We start from the raw sequence: 23,700 nt of genomic DNA on the forward strand, positions 1-23,700 counted from the left end.
TTTAATAAATGGTGCTGCACAAATTGGGTTTCAACTTGCCAAAGACTAAAACTAGACATATATTGCTCACCATGCACTAAACCAAAATCTAAATGGATTAAAGATCTAAATATTAAAGCAGAAACACTAAACAGGCTGGAAGAGAGTTTAGGAAGAACTCTTGAAGACATTGGTATAGGAAAAGATTGTATGAACAAAACCTCAGTTGCCCATGAACTAGCACAAAGAATCAACCAGTGGGATCTCTTCTTATTAAAAAGCTTCTGCACATGAAAACAAACCACCAACAGTGTGAAGACACAACCCACAATGGGGGAAAAAATTATCACTAGCTGTCCCTCAGACAAAGGTCTACAAACTAGAAGCTACAAAGAACTTTAAAAAATCAGACCTCCCAAATTTAAAGACCCAATCCAAAAAATGGACATCTGCAATGGACAGACATTTCTCAGACAAAGAAGTAGAAATACCAAGTGACCATATCAAAAAATGTTCAACATCACTGGTCATTCGAGAGATGCTAATGAAAACAACATTGAGATTCCACCTCACCCCAGAAAGAATGGCTGCTAACAAGAAATCAACCAATAACAAATGCTGGCGGGGCTGTGGGGAAAGAGGAACACTTTTTCTCCACTGCTCCACTGCTGGTGGGAGTATAGACTGGTGCAACCACTGTGGAAATCAGTATGGAGATACCTCAAAGAACTAAGGTTGGAAATCCCATTTGACCCAGCTATTCCCCTGCTGGGTATCCTCTCAAAAGAATTAAAAGAATCATACCACAGTGATAGATGTGCACCCATGTTCATAGCAGCACAGTTTGTAATAGCTAAAACTTGAAAACAGCTCAAATGCCCATCAACTGCAGACTGGATAAAGAAAATGTGGTTTATTATAAAATGGAGTACTACTCAGCCATAAAAAATGAGAAATTAGAGACATTTATTGCTAAATGGATGAACATTGCAGCAGTACTCTTAAGTGAAATAAATAGGATACACATGTATAAATACCAAATAGTTTCTCTAGTGTGAGAAACTGAAAGTGTAAATAAGAACTAAAACGTATAATAGATAATGTGAAATAGGAGAAAAGGGACAAAGGGAAGGGGAAGTGAGAGGGGTAGGTGAAAGGAAAGAAGGGAACGGAATTAGTATGAGAAAATGAAAAAATGGAAACAAATTCTTTGTAAACAGGAAGGGATGGAGGGGTTGAAGGGAGGACAGGGGAAGGAGGATAAAATATGAACCAAGAGGGATTATGTAAATGTGCAAACTTTCCAATGATGATTGTCATTATCTTGTATACCTAAAATGTAGCAATAAAATACAATTTAAAAAAAATTATAGCAGCATGACTATGTACAGTAGATACCAATAGAGCTATATGCACGTGTCAGAAGCTTCAAAAAGTAAACTTCCACAGATATGTCCACAAAAAGCCAAAAGGATAGGCAAAATCTAGATGTTGTCGTTCAGGTATTTTGGTAATTATAAGCATCTGAATAATTATCAAAGTCCTCACCTAGAACCTTGAGTTCATGTCAATCTAGATTCTGTATAATTTCTGGTTATCATCTCAAAGATATTTTTTTTTCTTAAATTCTTTTATTGGTACATTGTAGGTATACAACACAATTACATTTCTCATTGGGAACTTGTACCTTTACATGATGCATCTTGGTTCTTATTTTTTCCCCATTCCTAGCCCTCCCTTCACCACCTCCACCCTTCCCTATTTACAAAGACTTTATTTCCATTTTTTCCATTTCTCATCATTTTTCCTTTCCCTTCTTTCCTTTCCCCTGCCCCTCCCACTACTCCTACCCCTTTGAACCTTTTCTTCCTACTTTGCATTATCGATTATTCATTCTAATCATTGGTACATTTTAGGTATACAATATAATGACATTCAACATCGGAAATCTGCACCTTTACATAATCTCTCTTGGTTCTTATTTTTCACCCTTGCCCAGCCCTCCCTTCAACCCCTCCAGTCCTCCTTATTTACAAAGGTTTTGTTACTATTTTTCCATTTTCTCATATTAATTCCATTCCCTTCTTTCCTCTCACCAACCCCTCCCACTTCCTTCCCCTTTGCCCCTTTTCTTCCTATTTCACATGACCTATTATACATTTTAGTCCTTATTTACACTTTCAGTTTCTCACATCAGAGAAACTATTTGGTATTTATACATGTATCTTATTTATTTCACTTAAGAGTATCACCTCAATGTGCATCTACTTAGATATAAATGTCTCTAATTTCTCATTTTTTATGGCTGAGTAGTACTCCATTTTAATTTGTAAAAACCACATTTTCCTTATCCAGTCTGCAGTTGATGGGCATTTGGGCTGTTTCCTAGTTTTAGCTATTACAAACTGTGCTGCTATGAACATGGATGCACATATATCACTGTGGTATGATTCTTTTAATTCTTTGGGGAAGATCCCCAGCAGGGGAATAGCAGGGTCAAATGGGACTTCCAGTCCTAGTTCTTTGAGGTATTTCCATACTGATTCCCACGGTGCTTATAACAGTCTACACTCCCACCAGAAGTGGGGCAGGGTTCCTTGTCCCCACAGCCCCACCAGCACCTGTTATTGGTTGATTTCATGATAGCAGCCATTCTTTCTGGAGTGAGGTGGAATCTCAGCATTGTTTTCATTTGCATCTCTCGAATGACCAGTGATGTTCAACATTTTTTCATGTATTAATTTGCTATTTCTACTTTTTTGTCTGAGAAATGTCTGCTCATTTCAGATGCCCATTTTCGGATTGGGTCTTTAAATTTGGGAGGTCTGATCTTTTTAAATTCTTTATAGATTCAAGATAGTAGACCTTTGTCTGAGGAAAAGCAGGTGAAGATTTTTTTCCACATTGTGGGTTGTCTCTTCACACTGCTGGTGGTTTCTCTGGCTGTGCCGAAGCCTTTTAATAAGAAGAGATCCCATTTGTTGACTGTTTGTGCTAGTTCACAGGCAACTGAGGTTTTGTTCATACAATCTTTTCCAACACCAATGTCTTCAAGAGTTCTGCCTAACCTCTGTTCCAGCTGGTTCAGAGTTTCTATTTTAATATTTAGATCTTTAATCCATTTCTATTTTAGTTTAGTGCATGGTGAGAGATATAGGTCTAGTTTTAATCTTTGACAAGTTGAAACCCAATTTTTCCAGCACCATTTATTAAAGAGGCTGTCTTTCCTCCACTGAGGGTGTTTGGTTCCTTTATCAAAGATGAGATGGTTAAGTGTGTCTGGCATTGTTTCTGCATCTTCTGATCTGTTCCACTGGTCCTCAGGTCTGTTTCCTTGCCAGTATCATGCTGCTTTTGTCACAGTAGCTTTGTCGTATAGTTGCAGGTTGGGGATTGTGATACCACATGCTTTTGCTATTCTAAGTCTCTTCTTACTCCAAATGAATTTTTGGATTGTTTTCTCAAGGTCCATGAAGTATGCTGCTGGGATCTCAATTGGAATTGCACTGAATCTATATAGCAGTTTCGGAAGTATGGCCATTTTCACTATAGTAATCCTTCCTATCCAGGAGCAGGAGATGTCTGTCCATTTTCTGATATCATCTTCAATCTCTCTTTTCAGAGTGCTATAGTTTTCAGAGAAGAGGTCTTTGATTTCTTTCATTAGGATGATTCCTAGGTATTTCAGTTTTTTGGATGCTATTGTGAAAGGAATTATTTGCCCTATTTCTCTCTCAGTGAGTCTGTCATTGGTGTAGAGGAAAGCTATTGATTTTTGTGTGTTGACCTTGTCAGCAGCTACTTGACTGAATTTGGTTATTAATTCTAGAAGACTTTTGGTGGAGTTCTTGGGGTCTTCTATATCGAGTATCAGGTCATCTGCAAATAATGACAATTTGACTTCTTCATTACCTATCTTTATTCCTTTTATTTCTTTCTCTTGTCTAATTGTCGTGGCTAAAGTTTCCAAAACTATATTGAACAAGAGTGGTGACAGTGGACATCCTTGTCTTGTTCCTGATTTTAGTGTGAAGGATTTCAGTTTTTGACCATTTAGTATGATATTGGCTGTTGGTTTTTCATAGATGGCTTTTATCAGTTTGAGTAGAGACCATCTATTCCAATTTTTTGTAGGGTTTTTATCATCAATGCAGGTTGGATTTCGTCAAATGCTTTTTCTGCATCTATGGAGAGAATCATATGGTTTTTGTCCTTGGCTCTATTGATGTACTGTATTACACTGATTGATTTTTGTATATTGAACCATCCCTGCATCCCTGGGATGAATCCCACTTGATCAGGGTGTATGATCTTCTTGATGATCTTCTGCATTCTATTTGCCAGTATCTTATTAAGGATTTTTGCATCTATGTTCATTAGTGAGATTGGCCTATAGTTCTCTTTTTCAGTTGGGTCTTTCTCTGCTTTGGGGATCAAGGTGATGCTTGCTTCCAGGAATGAATTTGGGAGTATTGCTTCCCTTTCAATTTCATTGAAGAGTTTAAACAGTAGTGGCAGCAGTTCCTCTCTAAATGTCTTGTAGAATTCAGCAGTGAAGCCATCAGGGCCTGGGCTTTTCTTAGTTGATAAGTATTCAATGACATTTTCAATTTCATTGGTTGATATTGGGTTGTTCAGAATTTTTAGGTCTTCTTCATTCAACTTCGGTAATTCATATGTATCTAGGAATCTGTCCATTTCTTCTGTGTTGTCCATCTTATTGGCGTATAGTTTCTGGAAGTAGGTATTGATGATCCTCTGGATTTCTGCTGGGTCTGTTGTCATTTCACCCTTTTCATTTCTAATTGCATGGATTTCGGCCTTTTCTTTCCTTTTTCTGACAAGGTTGGCTAAAGGTTTGTCTATTTTGTTGATTCTTTCAAAGAACCAACTCTTGGCTTCATTGATTTTTTGTATCGTTCTCTTAGTCTCCATTGCATTGATTTCTCCTCTGATCTTTATAATTTCCTCCCTTGTATGAGCTTTGGGGTTGTCCTGCTCTTCTTCTTCTAGAAGCCTGAGGTTCAGCATCAGGTTGTTTAATTGGGCTCGTTCTGTTTTCCTAATATGCGTATTCACTGCTAGGAATTTCCCTCGTAAGACTGCTTTTATTGTGTCCCATAGATTCCAATATATTGTATTGTCATTGTCATTTAATTGAAGGAACTCTCTGATTTCTTCTTTAATTTCCTCTGTGACCCATGGGTTATTCAGAAGTGTGTTGTTCAATTTCCACGTGTTTATGAAATTTTTTGAGTTTCTTTTGCTATGGATCTCCAATTTTATCACACTATGGTCTGATAATATACAGGGGATAACTTCAATTCCTTTGCACTTCCTTAAACATGTTCTATGTGTGAGTATGTGGTCTATTTTTGAGAATGACCCATGTGCAGCTGAGAAGAATGTGTATTCTGATTTTGTGGGGTGGAAGACTCTGTAAATATCTGTTAAATTCATTTGTTCAAGAGTTCGATTAAGTTCTAGTATTTCATTAGTTATTTTTAGTCTAGTTGATCTATCTATTTGTGACAGTGGGGTGTTGAGGTCCCCCACTACAATTGTATTAGTGCATATATGACTTTTCATGTCTGTTAGTATTTGTTTTATATAGTTGGGTGCACTAGTGTTTGGTGCATAGATATTTATGATTGTCATCCCTTCCTCTTGGATTCTTCCCTTTACAAGAATGTAGTGTCCTTCTTCATCTCTCTTAATCAGTGTTGGTTTGAAATCTACTTGATCTGCCAAGAGGATAGCTACTCCTGCTTTTTTTCAGGTTCCTGTCACATGCAGTATTGTTTTCCACCCTTTAACTTTCAGTCTATGAGTTTCCTTTTGAATTAAGTGTTTCTTGTATGCAGCATATTGTTGGATTTTGCTTCTTGACCCATTCTGCCAGTCTATTTCTTTTGATTGGTGAATTGAGACCATTAATGTTGATGGTTATAACTGAAATGTATTGACTTGTCATTGCCATGACTTTTTCTTTTTGTTGGGTTCTCCCCCTTTACATTTAATTTCTTGTCATGCCAGATGGGTTCATTCTGCTTTGCTTCCTGGGGTTGTGATCCTCAATGTCTGTTCCCAGGCTATTGTGTAAAATTCTTTGGAGTGCTGGTTTGGTATTCACGAAGTTCCTAAGGTGCTCTTTGTCATGAAAGTATCTTATTTCTCCATCCATTTTGAAAGATAGTTTTGCAGGGTACATCAATCTGGGTTGGAGGTTGTTTTCTTTTAGGGCTTGGAATATGTCACTCCAAGCTCTTCTTGCCTTGATGGTTTGTGTTGAGAAGTCTGCTGTGATTCTGTTGGGCTTTCCTTTGTATGTGATTTGTTTCTTTTCTCTGACTGCTTGGAGAACTTTGTTCTTCTGTTGTGTTTCTGGAATCTTAACAATTATATGCCTATGTTTAGATTTGTTTTGATCAAGGCTATTTGGAGTCCTATATGCCTCACTTATCTGTATGTCAAGTTCTTTTCCCCTGATTGGGAAGTTTTCTGCCATTACTTCTGTGAAGAGATTTTTTATGTCATTTGCACTCCTGTTTCTTCATTGATTCCAATCAGTCTTATGTTATTTTTCTTTGCATCATCTAGCAGCTGCTGGATTGATTTCTCATGTTCCCTGATAATTTTGAAGCAATGTTTCTTTTCCTGGTCATTAATTGCAATCTTATCTTCTATGTCTGAAATTCTGTCCTCACATGGGCTCATTCTGCTGTGTAGACTTTCAATGGAGTTTTTCATGTCCTGGAAATCTCTTTGCATCTGTTTTATGGATTCCATTTGTTTCCTATGTTGAGATTCCATCATGTTCCTCAGCTCCTCTCTAGATTTATTAATCATGTCTTGCACTAGGGGCACAATTTCTCCTGTTATCTGAGAAATTATTTCTGATTTCATTTTTTCCAGATCTCCTTTTGTTGCCAGTTCATTGGGTTCAGGTGGTTGAGTATCAGAGTGTTCCATCTCATTTCCCTTTGGAGTTGCTGTAGGTGATCTGGAAGTCTGGTTTCAAGACTTATTTACTTGTTTTCTCATTTCAACTGGGGGGCAAGGGGGGTGCTGTTGGTGCCCACGTGGCTCACCTCCTCTGATCTGGGAGAGATGGGTCAGGGGCCGGGAGCAGTGGTAGGGATGGTGGCCTGGAACCCCCTTCCTCTGAGCCAGGAGTGGCAGGACAGAAGGCAACCCAAAAGCCCTTTCCTCTGGACTGGGAGTGGCGGGAGAAATCTGAAAGATATTTTTAAATGTGTCATCTCTGTTCTGTCATATTTTGGCCCTGAGCATGATACTTAATCTTTCAGTGACCCAATGGGGATGCTTTACAAATGGTAAATGATAAGACTTTAACTGATGCATATGTGCACCCTTTAAAGCATTTATCATACAAGTTTGAAAGCTTTTTTTCTTCTGAGGGTATATCAAGCACCCTGTAGGAACACTAGTTTATCAGTTCATCATTTAGCCTTTTGTTCTGAAAGAAACTTCCTGTCTTTCCACATGCCTTTGCATTTAGGTTACCACCAGGTTCCTCAGACTTAGTCCTCATCTCTTCTTAAACTCTAAATTTTCTTTAAAGAGAGAGAATTATATCTTTTGTATACTTTCTTTTTATATGTCTTAAATATATCTTAATATAATTTAAAGGAGATACTTAAAAATTGAATTTATACCTCAACAATTTGATTTGCAAGCTAAGAAGACAAGTTTTACAAATGGAGTACTTTTAAAATAAATCATAATTAATTAACTATACAAATACATGAAATAAATTTGGATACAGAGTTAGATGACTAATTACAGTTCAGAAAGGTTAGAAATTGTAATACTATTTTTTAGCTTGGTTAATATAATATTATAATTGGGGTTGCTTTGATCATTGGGAATGTCAGAGACAATAATTTTTCAAGCTTGGCTGATTTTGAAATCATAGAGTTATGAGTATTAGCAGCTTAATATAAAATCTGATGCTGTCCACAAAGTTAAAAGAAATTATTTTTGTCATAATAAGCTGTATTAATTTAATTAGTTACGTATGTGGTTATATTCATTTGAAAATGAAAGCAGAGTAGTAGTTGATAGATCTAGTTCTTGAAAGAAAAAATGCTCTTTGATATTTGAAATAGTTCCATAGGAAAAATATTTGCCTCCATAAATTTTACTGTCTCATGTTGCAGAATTTCTAAATTTCCCTTAAGTCATGTTTGCATTCAGTGAGCATCCACATGGGGCTCAGCAATGTGTTAGGGACTGCCATTAACTTTCATGTCTCCTCTCGGGGTCTTTGCACTGAACTTCCTCTTTGCTCCCAGGCTTTCAGCTACACTCTCCCCACTCCATCCTCCACATTGACTCCCAGATCATCTTGTGCAATAGCAGTCCAGGGCCATCTCTGTTTCATGCTTTTATAGGCCTTATCATTTCCTACACTAGTAGTCCCAAACTGGGGGTCCATGAGACATTTCCAGCCAAAAGATGTTTCTTGGGCTCATAAACTTACACTTGTTTTAAATTGAATTTGTTTCCACATTGAAAAGTAAGGCAAATCCATATAAATTTCTGGAAATCTACCTTTCCTTCAAAAATTGAAATGAAAAATACTGGTCCCCATTCCTTCTGGAGTTAAGCAGGGACTGCCCCCTTCAGATGAAATCATCAGCAGTTAGCTGGTCTGCAGCAGGCAGCCTGGACCCTCTTAACTGGGATCTGAGCCTATGATCTCTGAATGCAGGTCCAGGTCCAGACATAATATTTTTCCTACGAGACTGTTGTGGGCTGAATTATAGCCCCCAAAGATATATCCACTGGGAACTTCAGAATGTAACCCTATTTGGAACAAGGATCTTTGAGAGCATCCTGTATTAAGGCATCCTTCTGCATAATGACAAAATAAAAAAGGAGAAGACACAAAAACACACAAAGAAAAGCAGGTCATGTGAAGACAAAGACTAGTACACTAAAGACTTGGTCATGTGCCTGGGTACTACTGGAAGGTTGCAGAACCTTTAGGAGGTGGAGCCTGGTGAAACAAGTCAGGTCATTGAAGAGAGCCTAAATATCCTCTCTCTCTCTTCCTCTCCCTCTCCCTCTCCCTCTCCCTCTCCCTCTCCTTCTCCCTCTCCCTCTCCCTCTCCCTCTCTCTCTCCAGACTGCTTTGAGGTGAACAGCCATCTTCTACAATATGGTCTCACAAGGATGTATTGTATCACCACAGCTCTAAAGTGATGTGTCCAAGCAACCATGGACTGGAAATTCTGAAACCATGAGTCAAAGTTAGCGTTTTCTATTCCTAAACTGATTGCCTCAGATATTTTATCACAAACAGAAAGCTGAGTAACATGCCAGCTATTCCTCAGACTGAGGCCTAACACCTAGAATATATAAAGAACTCAAAAAAGTTTAGAACCCTCCAAAAGAAAAGACCCAATCTAAAAAGGCAAGTGCAATAAATACACACTTCACAGAAGAAGTACAAATGGCCAATAAATACATGAAGAAATGTTCAACATTGCTGGTCATTAGAGAAACAAAAATTAAAGCAGCACTGAGACTCTTACTCTTAAACAAAGACTATTTCTTGACTATCATCAAGAAATCAAATAACAAATGCTGGTGAGGCTGTAAGTAAAAAGAAACCCTGCTACATTATTGGTGGGAAATAAACTAGTACAACTACTAAAATAGCATGGAGATTCCTCAAAAAGCTAAAAATAGAAATTCTATTTGGCCCAGCTAGTCCACTTCTAGGTATCTTCTCAAAAGAATTAAAGACATCATATATGTGATATATGCATACCCATGTTTGTAGCAGCACAATTCATACTATCTAAATCTTGGAAGCAGCCTACATTTCCATGAATAGATGAATAGATAAAGAAAATGTGGCATATATACACAATGGATTACTATTCTGATTAAAGAAGATAAACAAGTAATTTATAGGAAAAGGGATGCATCTTGAGGCTGTAATGTAAGTGAAATAAATCAGACACCTAAGATTAAATATTGCATGGTTTCTCTTATATGAGAAACCCAAAATATAAATATAAGACAGATAATAGGAAGTAGGGAGATAGATCTTTCTCAGATGGGAAAGGGATCAAGAGATAGAAGGAGGAAGGAGAGAGAGGAGGGGAAAGAGATGTAAAAAATAATTAAGATATATTATGTACAAGTACCAACTCCTCACAAGTATCTAATTACAGTGGACCCTTGACTTGCAAATGCAATCAGTTTCCAAGGGCTGGTTGTAACTCAAGTCAGTTGTAAGTCAATAGAGCTGAGATATGAATGTTTACCTGGGTACATGCTATAGATAACAAGAGTCAGATGAATCTTCCATTAACCTAATTAACCAAAGTTGTTTGTATTTGAGGCCAGTCATAACTTGAGGGTTCACTGTATTATGTATTGCAAACATGCACTAATAAAAAAATTTTAAAATGAAAGGCATAGAAGGAATTCTCTATCAAAGCCTCAAGGGATGAGAAAACAATCCAAAAATTCATTTGGAACAAGAAGAGATCCAGAATAGCAAAAGCAATTCTAGGTAACAGAGACATGGCAGGGGGTATCACAACCCCCAACTTGAAACTATACTACAAAGCTACTGTGATAAAACAGCACGGTACTGGCAAAGAAACAGACCTGAGGACCAGTGGAACAGATTAGAAGATGCAGAAACAACACCAGACACACTCAGCCATCTCATCTTCAATAAAGGAACCAAACACCCTCAGTGGAGGAAAGATAGCCTCTTTAATAAATGGTGCTGGAAAAAATGGGTTTCAACTTGCCAAAGATTAAAACTAGACCTGTATCTCTCACCATGCACTAAACTAAAATAGAAATGGATTAAAGATCTAAATATTAAAATAGAAACGCTGAACCAGCTAGAACAAAGGTTAGGTAGAACTCTTGAAGACATTGGTGTTGGAAAAGATTTTATGAACAAAACCTCAGTTGCATGTGAACTAGCACAAACAATCAACAAGTGGGATCTTGTCTTATTAAAAAGCTTCTGCACAGCAAAAGAAACCACCAACAGTGTGAAGAGAAAACCCACAATGTGGGAAAAAAATTTTCACCTGCTGTTCCTCAGACAAAAGTCTACTATCTAGAATTTATAAAGAACTTAAAAAAATCAGACCTCCCAAATTTAAAGACCCAATCCAAAAATGGGCATCTGAAATGAACAGACATTTCTCAAAGAAGTAGAAATACCAAATGAACACATGAAAAAATGTTCAACATCACCAGTAATTCAAGAGATCCAAATGAAAACAACGCTGAGATTCCACCTCACTCCAGAAAGAATGGCTGCTATCATGAAATCAACCAATAACAAATGCTGGCAGGGCTGTGGGGAAAGAGGAACCCTGCTCCACTTCTGGTAGGAGTGTAGACTGGTGCAACCACTATGGAAATCAATATGGAGATACCTCAAAGAGCTAGGACTGGAAGTCCCATTTGACCCAGCTATTCCCCTGCTGGGGATCTTCCCCAAAGAATTAAAAGAATCATACCATAGTGATATATGTGCACCCATGTTCATAGCAGCACAATTTGTAATAGCTAAAACTTGGAAGCAGTCCAATTGCCCATCAACTGGAGACTGGATAAAGAAAATGTGGTTTTTTAATAAAATGGAGTACTACTCAGCCATAAAAAATGACAAATTAGAGACATTTATAGCTAAATGGATGCACATTGAGGCGATACTCTTAAGAATTAAACTTCAAATCATCAACATTATTATCCTCCTGGGGCCAGGGATTTAGCTCAGTGGTTCCGCAGCCTGCCTTACAAGCGCAAGGTCCTGAGTTCGATCCCTGTTACCAAAAAAACAAAAAAACAAAGAAAAAAAAGGAGAGGAACATTATTATCCTCCTTATCCCTGGGCCTAAGCTGAGCATACTGATGCTCCCTGGTGGCAATGCCATTCCTTGCACTACCACAGTGGTCCCCAATCCTTTGGCACGAGGGACTGATGTCATAGAACACAATTTTTTCATGGACAGATGGGCAGGGTGGGAGAGGTATGATTTGGGGATAATTCAAAGGAGCTTGAAACCCAGATCCCTCACATGCATACTCGAAATTCACAAGAGAGTTCCTGCTCCTATGGGAATTTAATGCTGCTGCTGATCTGACAGGAGGTGGAGCTCCCGTGGTAATGAATGTGAGCAATGGGGAGAGGATGTTAATACAATGAAGTTTCATTTGTTCACCTGCCACTCACCTGTGCAGCCCGGTTCCTAATGGGCCACAGATCAGTAATGGACCCCTGCAGTACCACACCTCTCTTTAGTACCTTCCACACAAGGCCAAAGTTACTTCAAGAGTAAGAATTTTATAAAAGAGGTCATATTTGAACTGATTCTTGAAGGGGATTGTGCGTATGAGTCATATGATTGTTCATTTCACCTGTCACCTCATCTAACACACAGTTGTTTGGTGTACCAGGTAACCTGAAATATTTCTTTAGGTACAGGTGACATTTAAATCACTACACTTTATGCAAAGCAGGATACTCTCCAAAATGTAGGTGAGTCTCACCCCTCAGTTAAAGGCCTTAAGAGCTAAGGCTTAGGTTTTCCAATTAGAAAGAATTCTCCTACAGCCTGAAGTGAGGAGCCCTGTCTGAGCCTCCAGTCAGCTGCCTGGTGGAATTCAGACTCCAGACCTCAGCATCAACTTCAGCTTTCTAGACTGGCCTCAGAATTCCAAACTTGTTTTAATCACAACCAGCATCAATTAATTAAATGATGTGCCTCCATGATGCCTCACCTGTGGAATCCATAGGCCTTATCTCCCAAAACAGATTTTGAACTGAAAAATAGAAGAGCTGCAACTATAGGAATGATAGCTTTTGTAGCACCTGCAGATTCCAATGACACTTGAAACTGGCTGGAGATCAGTACCATATGGAGAGAGAGGGAGAAGAACCAGACATCAAAAGCAGTGCTATACCAATGTATACAAATTCCAACATACTCTACTTACTGGAGTTTACTGTTCTTGTTGAAGCTTTTATTGTCTAAAAAGGCACTCTAATATGTGTTCCGAGCGATTACTCTTTTTTCTCTCCTTTTAGCCAATTGCATGGTCAGAAATATGAGAGTGGAAAAATAAATGTTAGCTTTAATTTATTGAACAAGAACAACGCATTTCTTCACCTTAATTGTCCAATGAAATCATATTCTTCCTTTGGGAAAATTCACATTTTAAGTACAACTTTTCCAACATTTGACATTAAATCTACGTCCTCTCAAGAATTATGCTGTCAGCAAGGGATGGCCGAATAGCACTTGATAACTGATCCTCACATTTTGTGGTACTGAAACATAGCTTAATAGTTCCAGTTATTCTGAATAACATTTTTTTCTTTATTGGTTCAAGTTAATCACCCAGGCCACCATAAAATGCCTCTAGCCCTGGACACCAATCAAAACAGATGCATTCATGCAGATCAGGAAAGTTGTCATCAGCGTTTGTCATCAAGTATCTGTGCACCTGTCTTAAAAGTGACATGGCCAGGCAGCAGACCACAGGACTGAGCAGCTCAGTACCATCAGCTTGCAACTCAGCTGGACTCTTTATTCACTATATCTTAGTAGAGTTCCTCAGCATCTTTGACTCTTCACATTCTCTTTTCTTATAAAACATGGCTTATCATACTTTCCTTACCAGTCTGCAAGAGGTAAAAATTACAGCATATGAAATGCCTGGTACCTGAAAGGCCCTCTAAATGTATACACTTCATAGGCTTTTGGAGACTAGGAACATCCTCCCTAGAGCATGATCCAGGCTCCTGAGTGAGCTCACAGGACATGCTTTTTGCTAATTCTTTCATCCATGTCCACTACAAAGTACAAAGATAGAAAACAGAGGTGTAGTGGTGATATAATGAAATTGCCAGCTCTAGTCTCATTTCTCCACTAGCCAGCAATATGACATTAACCCAGTCCTTTAACATTCTTGCATTCTGTTTTCTCCTTTGTAATATGAGAAAATGGTACTATGTGATCCCTAAAGTTGCCCTTGGTTCTTGAAAACCAAGATCTAGGCAGTATTTATTCAAACTGTGAGGCTTTACAGACTCTCTCTAAAAAACTAGTGCTGAATCTCTTTGTCTGTACATGTCCTGTATCATTAGGTGATGATTATGATGATAGCTCTATTATTTTTTGCTGATTTTTTAAAATGTGCATTGTTTTGATGCAGCTTCCTAATGACTCTTTGTCAATAAGATGAATCTTTAAAATGCTAGTAACAGAACTGTTGATAGTTGGGCAGAATAGTAACAAACTGTACACAAGATGTCAAATGAATAACAAATACTTTCATCCTGAAAGAGAGGTATCAGTTAGCCTGCTGAGTGACATTGGCATCCTTCAGTACAAATATGCAAGGCTTTTTCTGGCTGATATTTTCATATCTCATGATATTACTTTTTTAAAATACTACAGCTTTGTCTGGCATTCCTGTTCTTTTCTGAACTCTGATCAAACAGACCCACAGTTTGGCAACTTCCTTACAAAGCAGTAGAAAGATTAAAAGTAAACTTTCCAGCTTGTCTAAAAGGATTGTGAAAACAGGATCTTTCAATAGATGTTCATTTGCTTTCATATTTGCTACCAGGAAATTCATGACTGTTACAAGAAATATTTATTTGTAAGAAGGTTGTTTTATATTATTTCACCTACACCCTGTCTATTAAATCAAATGAGTGTAATTCATGGTTTGATTCTGTAGAGCTTCCCAGCAGCGTGTAATGGAGACTGGCTGGGGGATGACTGAGCACACAGCATGAAAGAGCAGCAGGAAAGGATGGTTGGAAGTGCTCTCCTCATCACAAATATGTGTCTTCAATATTTAGTTGTTGTGGCAGGAAAATGCCAACAAATACATGAACTGTAAACCATCTGGCTTGAAATATGTTCAAATATGAATGTTCATCTTGAAAAATGAAATCTATGGAATTCTGGCATCCACTTTGACTTTTGAGAGATGAACAGCTTGAATATGCAAAGAAGGGATTTCTACACTAGCCTTCTTAGACTTTAAATTTCCCTGAACTCAGAAGTTAAATGATTCACCACCTAGAAAGGAAAACTTCCCTTTTTCTTTTAAACTTTAATGAAAGCCACAGACAGCTTTAAAATCCCCGCCACTGCATCTGCATAAAGATTTGTACAGCATTGTCTTATTTGCTGAGAAGCTGAGAAATGGAGGAGGTTCTGTATTTATTATTTAACATTAACTAACTTCTAATGTGTGTTGGGCACAATATGTAACATTTAAAGAGCATGATAATCCTAGCTTTCACCGGATATCTAAGCATAAAAGTTAGACTGGTAAAACAGGAGCCTTTCAACTGTACCACTTAGTTTGGAAAAAGAAGTGATGAATTAAGTCATTCTGCTTTCTTCAGACCTGGGATCTTCAGGTAACCCAGGAAGTCCAAATGACTTCAAAAAGAGTTTTAGTGACTTGCTGGAAGATAAGTTAGGTAGAACTCTTGAAGATATTGGCCCAGGAAAAGACTTTATGAACAAAACCTCAGTAGCACGGGAACTAGTACAAAGAATCAACAACTGGGATCTTATCTTATTAAAAAGCTTCTGCACTGCAAGAGAAACCACCAACAGAGCTAAGAAACAAACTACAATATGGGAAAAATATTTTAGCAGCTGTAACTCAGACAAAGGGCTACTAACTAGAATACATAAAGAACTCAAAAAAATCAGACCCCCCAAATATAAAAACCTGATTCAAAAATGCACATCTGAAATGAACAGATATTTCTCAAACAAGTAAAACCAGCAAATAAATAAATGAAAAAACGTTCAACATCACTGGTCCTTCAAGAGATACAGATGAAAACAACACTGAGATTCCACTTCTCTCAAGAAAGAATGGCTGCTATCAAGAAACTAACCAATAACAAATGCTGGCAGGGGTGTGGGAGAAAGGAACCCTTCTCCATTGTTGGTGGGTGTGCAGACTGATGCAACCACTGTGGAAATCAATATGGGGATACCTCAAAGAACTAGGACTGGAAGTCCCATTTGACCCAGCTATTCCCCTGCTGGGTATCTTCCCAAAAGAATTAAAAGAATCATACCACAGCAATATATGTACACCCTTGTTTATAGCGGCACAGTTTGTAATAGCTAAAGCTTGGAAACAGCTCAAATGCCCATCAATTGGAAACTGGATAAAGAAGATGTGGGGGGGTTTTATAAAATGGAGTTCTACTCAGCCATAAAGAACAAGAAACTAGAGACATTTATAGCTAAATGGATGCATATTGAGGCCATAATCTTAAGTGAAATAAATAGGACACACGTGTAAATACCGAACAGTTTCTCTAGCATGAGAAACTGAAAGTGTAAATAAGGATTAAAATTATTAAAATGAATAATTGATAATTTGAAATAGGAAGAAAAGGTCCAAAGGCATAGGGGAATTGGGAGGGGAAGGGGAAAGGAAAGAAGGGAAAGGAAAAATTATGAGGAAAGGAAAAAATGGAAACAAAGTCTTTATAAATAGGCAAGGATGGAGCGGGTGAAGGGAGCACAGGGAATGGGGAAAAAATAAGAACCAAGGTGCATCATGTACAGGTACAAGTACCCAATGATAAATGTAAATGTATTGTGTACCTAAAATGTACCAATAAAAGAATTTAAGCAAAAGCAAAAAAAAGAGTTTTAGTGACTTGATAAAGGGAAAAAAAGAATTGTGTTGTAAATGTATTTAAGAAATGAGGAAGATGACGGAGTAGGATTGGAAGCTAACAAAATGCAGAAGTTTTGAGCTCAGCATACCAGACTATATGGGTTGGAGAGGTCTCTCAGAGACTCTGGGGTTCAGCCTTTACCACTTAGGATGTTCTCGCCTTTAAGTGATCCTTGAAATGCCCACCTTTAAGTGATCCTTGAAATGCCCACCTTGTGCATGTGCACACATGCACAAGCACATCGTAAGCTTCCAAGTGACAGAAGCCAGACCTCAAATCCCCACTTTGTTATACTGTTATGCATTCAATTGCTCTCAACAAGTATTCATTTGACATTCTGAGAGTGGGATAAATGGAAAGCACTGTGGCACAGGTGAGGGAGGAAAGGAAGCTTCAACTGAGTGGTATGAACTAATTTTGGGACACAGCCATTTTGGAATGATATTAAGAGCTTATTGGAGAAAACAGAGAAGTTCTTAACAGTACTATCCCAGCATATGTAAGATAAAAAATAAATAAAATCATTATACACTTAATTCAGCAAAATTTAGGATATTGGAGAAACTTCATTACATTTTATTTTAAAGTTAGGCATAATTTTATGTATATGCTTTTGGTTGTGGTGGTCCTGGGGATGGAACCTACACACTAAACTATATTCCTAGCCCTTTTTTATTTTTTATTTTGAAGCAGGTTTCTCTAAGTCACTAACTTGGCCAGGCTGGCCTTGAATTTGCAATCCTCCTGCCTCAATGTCTCAGAGTGCTGGGATTTCTGGAGTGAGCCACCTTTCCTGGCTTGTATACATTTTCTTAATTTTTTTCTTTTATCCTGCTTTTCCTTTAAAAATGAAAGTTTTCCACATAATATTTACCCAATATAATCACATAATTATCATAATAAATGCTCCTCAAAATAATCAGGTAAGGATTTGAGTTTGCATATTTGCATTTTTTCTATTTTTCTAATTTCTTTTTATCTTAACACTTAGGAAAAGGCAAGAACATGATTAAGACTTAGAGAAGATAATTTGCCAATGCTATTTGTATACATTATGAATTCTGCTATATCTACAGGGAACCTAGATTTTAGTACGCAGCAGCAGAAAGCCACTAAGGTGACCAATCTTGCCCTTGAGGATCAAAGTGTTTCTTTATTGGGTGAACTGATTAACTAAGAAACTAAAAAGAACTAAAAATATAATGGAGTAAATCCAGTTCAGGAAAGTAGCATGGTTTGTAGAGAGTTCACATTCATGTATACAAGCAGTATATTCATGTATATAGTTACCTCTGTAACTGTATTTGTTCTGTTTCCCCCCTACCTTTTTCATTACAGAAGGATTGTTATTTGTGAGCTGTACAAGGGAAAAATAAAATCCCACATCATCATCGTTTGTGGTGGAATGGAAGAGCCCATGAGTATACTCATTTCATTAGAAAGACAGCACCTTGGAAACAAATGAGGCAAATGTCATTTCTTTTTGTTCTAAGATAATTCTGAGAAATAAAATGGACACTACTAATTAGCAATGAAAACAATTAGATAAAAATAGATCAAATTCTAAGAATTCCTATAATTTTAGTAGACTTTGTTCAATTTCTTTCCTCCCTAAATAAAACCCTATTAACTTGTCCCTAGTTCTTTGGAAACAACTCAGTCTTGATTAAAAATTTTTATCTTTACAGATGTCTTTAATGAAATAAAAACTGAGGCAGAACTTTTTGGTATGATATGCATCTCTGAACTCTCACCAGGTAAATTAAGGAATAATGAGAGCAACATGGTGCCTTATTATAAAAACTGAGTACATCTATGAAGAATCTAACACCTGGACTAAACTGTGCTTTAGTGTGTGGTATAAGACATGATAGTTTGTGTCTTCTGGGGTCTAATTCCAATACTGTCATATGAACCAACAACGGTGTTACCAAATTTTCTTAAATGTGAAAATAGAAGAGTTGAGAAGAAAACATATGTCCATTAATTACACAAAAATTCTAAGCTCTGAATGAATTTTAATGTAACTAAAATTTACGTGTTTCAGGAGTGGTCTAAAAATCACTCCAAGTCTATAAAATAAATCTATCTCTAAGTCTACAAAAATAAAATCTATGAAGAGTTAAAGCATAAGTTATATCTTCATAATACAACCATTAACCATATTTGTATGCTACAATTATATAATAGCAACATTTTAACATAATGTAACTTACATATTCAAAATGAAGAATAAACAAGTCACATTTTAGAAATAAAGATAGTGCTGTAAAGATTATTGGTTAAATATAAACCTTTATACATTTACTGAAGTACTAGAGATATTCTGAGCAACTAACAATAAATTTGAAGTATCATTCTTTAGCATGTCACTGTGATAAAATACCAAGGATAAACAATTTAAAAGGAGGAAATTGTTTTTGGCTGTTTCAGAGACTTTAGTCCATGGTCACTTGGTACCATGGCTTTGGGACTGTGGTAAGACAAAGCATGTGACAGAGGAGGTCTGTTGACCTCATGGTAGTTAGGAAACAAAAAGAGAGGAAAAACAAGAAACAAAAAAAGGTAACAGGGGCCAGGATTTAGCTCAGTGGTTCCACTGCCTATCTCACAAGCACAAGGTCCTGAATTTGATCCCTGGTACCAAAAAAAAAAAAAAAAAAAAAATGAGAGAGAGGAAGAGGGCCTGTATTTCTCAATATCCCCTACAAGGGTATGCTCCCAATGACCTTCCTCCCACTAGGCTCTACCTCCTAAAGGTTCCACCACCTCCCAGTAGTGCCACAGACTGGTGACCAAGCCTTTAGCACATTTCCTTTGGGGGACATTTGAGATCCAATCCATAACAAGCAATACACATTTCTCATTTATAATAGTGTGGGAAGAGTAAAGGAGGATGGGAAATTTCAATACTTCTTCATATTCACCGAATCTTCAATAGAAGATAGTATAAATTTCTGGATGTATTCTCTCTGAATTTATTTTTACAACCCAACTAAATAAGGTCTCTAAGATATGTAAATCCTAAGCACTTCAGAAATAACAAATCATTTCATCATGGAAGATTATTGGCTTAAAGAAATTAATATGGAGATTTTCTTTTAATTTCTCATTGTTAAAGCTACTGAAGATATTTTATTAACTGCATCCTAATCTTAAATTAATACTATCAAAATACCTATGCTTTTATATATTTCTAAAGCAGAAAAATGTGATATGTATGTATACCAATCCCCCATAATGAATGTATTCATTATGTATTATAGACAGGTACTTAAAAAATTTATATGAAAAAACCTTTTAAATCTTCCATTTTCATCTTAATTATCTACAAATTTTAAAAAATATATTTGGCCAGAACTAGCCAGAAAATTGCTTCAACTGGGATAACTGTGCCTTCCAGGGTACACAAAATCAGAGAATGGCCAGGCTCAGATGCAGCCACTCCTGGGATTGCCAAAGTATGAAAAGACATATTTTTTTTCATTAAATTCATTGTATATTTTAGGTATACAATATGATGACACTCATCATTGAATTTGTACCTTTACATGATATATCTTGGTTCTTATTCTTCCCCCATTCCCCTGCTCTCCCTTCAACCCCTCCACCCTTCCCTATTTACAAAGACTTTGTTTCCATTTTTTCCTTTTCTCATATTTTTTCCTTACCCTTCTTACCTTTCCCCTACTCCTACTACTTCCTCTCCCACTTTAGACTTTTTCTTCCTGGTTCACATTATCTATTATGCATTTTGATTCTTATTTACACTTTCAGTGTCTCACACCAGAGAAATTATTCGGTATTTACACATCCTATTTATTTCACTTAAGAGTATGGCCTCAGTGTACATCCATTTAGCTATAAATGACTCTAGTTTCTCATTCTTTATGGCTGAATAGTACTCCGTTTTATTTTTTTTTTTTAAATCTTCTTTATTCAGTCTCCAGTTGATGGGCAATTGGGCTGTTTCCAAATTTTAGCTATTACAAACTGTGCTGCTATAAACATGGGTGGGCATATATCACTGTGATATGATTTTTTAAATTCTTTTGGGAAGATACCCAGCAGGGGAATAGCTGGGTCAAATGGGACCTCTAGCCCTAGTTCTTTGAGGTATCTCCATACTGATTTCCATAGTGGTTGCATCAGTCTGCACTCCCACCAACAATGGAGAAGGGTTCCTTTCTCCCACACCCCCACCAGCATTTGTTATTGGTTGGTTTCTTGATAACAGCCATTCTTTCTGGGGTGAGGTGGAATCTCAGTGTTGTTTTCACCCCCATCTCTCCAATGACCAGTGATGTTGAACATTTTTTCATATGTTTATTTGCTGCTTTTACTTCTTTGACTGAGAAATGTCTGTTCATTTCAGATGCCCATTTTTGAATTGGGTCTTTAAATTTGAGGGGTCTGAGATTTTTCAGTTCTTTATATATTTTAGATAGTAGTACTTTGTCTGAGGAACAGCTAGTAAAAAATTTTTCCCACATTGTAGTTTGTCTCTTAGTTCTGTTGGTGGTTTCTCTTGCAGTGCAGAAGCCTTTTAATGGGATGAGATCCTAATTGTTGATTCTCTGTACTAGTTTCCTCTACTGAGGTTTTGTTCATAAAGTCTTTTCCTATCCCAGTGTCTTTAAGAGTTCTACCTTACCTATCTTCTAGCAAGTTTAGTGTTTCTGTTTTAATGTTTAGATCTTTGATCCATTTCAAGTTTAGTTTAGTGCATGATGAAAGATATGGGTCTAGTTTTAATTTGTGGCAGGTTGAAATCCAGTTTTTCCAACAACATTTTTTAAAGGAAAAGACATATTCTTGCTTACCTCTTAGGTGTACCAAGTACAATTAGAATTAGGAATTCCATCTATCCCACCAAGAGCTTACTTTTATATTTTATAATCACACTTTGAGATTTACAAGACTTTTCCTCTGCAATTTCTTTTTAGAATATAGTTTTTCACCATATTCTGAAAGATTATTTAAGCCATATTTATTTGGACCTCATCGTTTGTCCTCTCTAGATAGCTTTTTTTGAAAGAGGGAGGAAAAGAAGAAGTAAAAATAAATTAGAGAAGGCTGAAGTAAAAGCACTTTGCTGTCTGCAGCTTTCAGCAGTTAGGTCATTTCTTAAATTTACATACAAATTTATTATCATCTTGACTGCAATCATGTAGAAAATGAATGGGGTATAAAGTACATGAGGACAGTTTAATAAAATGAGCTTTCTTTTCTTATGAAATCTTTGAAGAAAGGTATCATTAGACAGAGGTGTGCCTTGTATTTACCCAGGTCATGATGCATGTCAGTGTGGTAATGCGCCTTTGGCAAGCAGTCCTTAATTAAAAATTCTTCGAGAGCTGCTCTCAGTAGGTACTTCCCGAGACAAAAAGATGAAATAATTTAGCAGGGAAACCCTTACTAAGCACACAAAATCCAGGTGCAGGTGACTGAAAGGAATAATTGGCTGATAGCAACAGAGGATAAGTGTCATGATGGTGTGCTGGATTGTGAATGAGAGTCTCTCCATCATAGTAGTAGTAAGTATCATACTTTGTTACTAAGCTTTAAATATATACATATAAACAGGCTCTGATACTCTAGGATAACTTGTATAGGAGCATTAAAACTCTTGAAATATTAGTTTAGTTAAAAGACTAAAACTTATTAGAAAACATTTAGCAGATATATTTAGTATACCCATATAGAACTGTGCAAAGTTCTTTTCTGATTGACTTCACTTTTAATTGTTTCAAGGTCAAGTAGTTTGTTTTCGCATAATATATGAAAGTTTCTCTAAATCAAATGAAATCTTTGAATTAGTCAATGAAATTGGAATCTTTGCAGAGTACTTTAAAGAGTCCCTCCTCCTTCATGTCATCATGTTCAAGCAACATTGACTAAGGAAGGTTATATACTCTTCATTAAATTACTTGAAGTTGACCCCTACAAATTTAAAATATTTTTTTTTACAAACTTAATAGTTCTAATCACCTGCTAAAAACTAATCTCAAAGAAATAAATGCATGGAGCAGTTCTGATTAATCTTGAAAAGCTTATTTCATTTTTAAAGAAGAACCCAAAGTGATTCTGAGTAGAGGAAAGAAAGAGTTGAAGATGGTATCGATTGGGTCTCTTCTCACCTTGTCTAGCTCTCATGGCTTGGAGTGAATTTGTCTCTGTTCATAGACACATTCCGTTGGTATGAAGAGGAGGAGTCCTTCTTTTATACACGAGTTATTCTGGGTGTAAGTAGACTTGGTAATTGTGCATTATTGTTGCAAGAAACAAAATGCATTCCATTTCCTGGGCTTCCGTTTTCATTGCATCTCTTTTTGTTTCTTCACTTGTGGACAGTCAACTCTGGCATGGGCACGAGCATCTGCACTGTGCCTGAATTTTAACTGCATGCTAATTCTGTTACCTGTCAGTCGGAACCTAATCTCATTTGTAAGAGGAACAAGTACAGTAAGTACTAAAATATTTGAAAGAATCTGTTTTATGACTTACTAATGCAAGTGCTACTGAAAACAAGGTGTACTTTACTATAAAATGTCCAGGAATCTTGTTTAAAGTTAGATTTGTTTCTTTGCACGAGAGAGTGGCTAAAACTGAAATTCAGTAATTGATACATCTACTTTGAGTTTTGTTTTTACCATTGACTTCTTACATGACTTTGACTCATTGCTCAACCTTTTCCTGGTGTATCTGCCCCATGGAGATGGAAACATTATAACAGATTGAACTATTACCATTTCTGGTTGAAAGAAGACACATAAGCAATTGACACAAGTGCCACACAGCACCTGGATTTCAGTGTGTCTATTTTGACACTTAATGTTAGTAATCAGTCTTTTTCTAATTATATTGGTTTCACTGTACTTACCTGTGTTTCCTGTTAAACAAAATAATATACAGAAAGTAAGACTTTGAACAACCTTTACTAGTTGTTACTATTTATTATATAATTATGA

General features: G+C 36.8%; 1 protein-coding gene across 1 annotated transcript in view; it reads left to right on the forward strand.

Annotated features, from left to right (window-relative positions):
* The window catches only part of Nox3 (NADPH oxidase 3), an 88,703-nt gene that overhangs the window by 4,369 nt on the left and 60,634 nt on the right, over positions 1-23,700 (forward strand). Inside the window, exons 2-3 of the mRNA XM_021237957.2 lie at positions 22,879-22,974; positions 23,084-23,194. Coding sequence (XP_021093616.2) covers positions 22,879-22,974; positions 23,084-23,194 — 207 coding nt within the window. The remainder of the gene's footprint in view (positions 1-22,878; positions 22,975-23,083; positions 23,195-23,700) is intronic.

Source organism: Heterocephalus glaber, unplaced genomic scaffold, assembly GCF_053883595.1.
Source record: "Heterocephalus glaber isolate CG9 unplaced genomic scaffold, H.glaber_assembly_v1.0 deba00001593, whole genome shotgun sequence".
In the NCBI taxonomy this organism is placed as follows: domain Eukaryota; kingdom Metazoa; phylum Chordata; class Mammalia; order Rodentia; family Bathyergidae; genus Heterocephalus; species Heterocephalus glaber.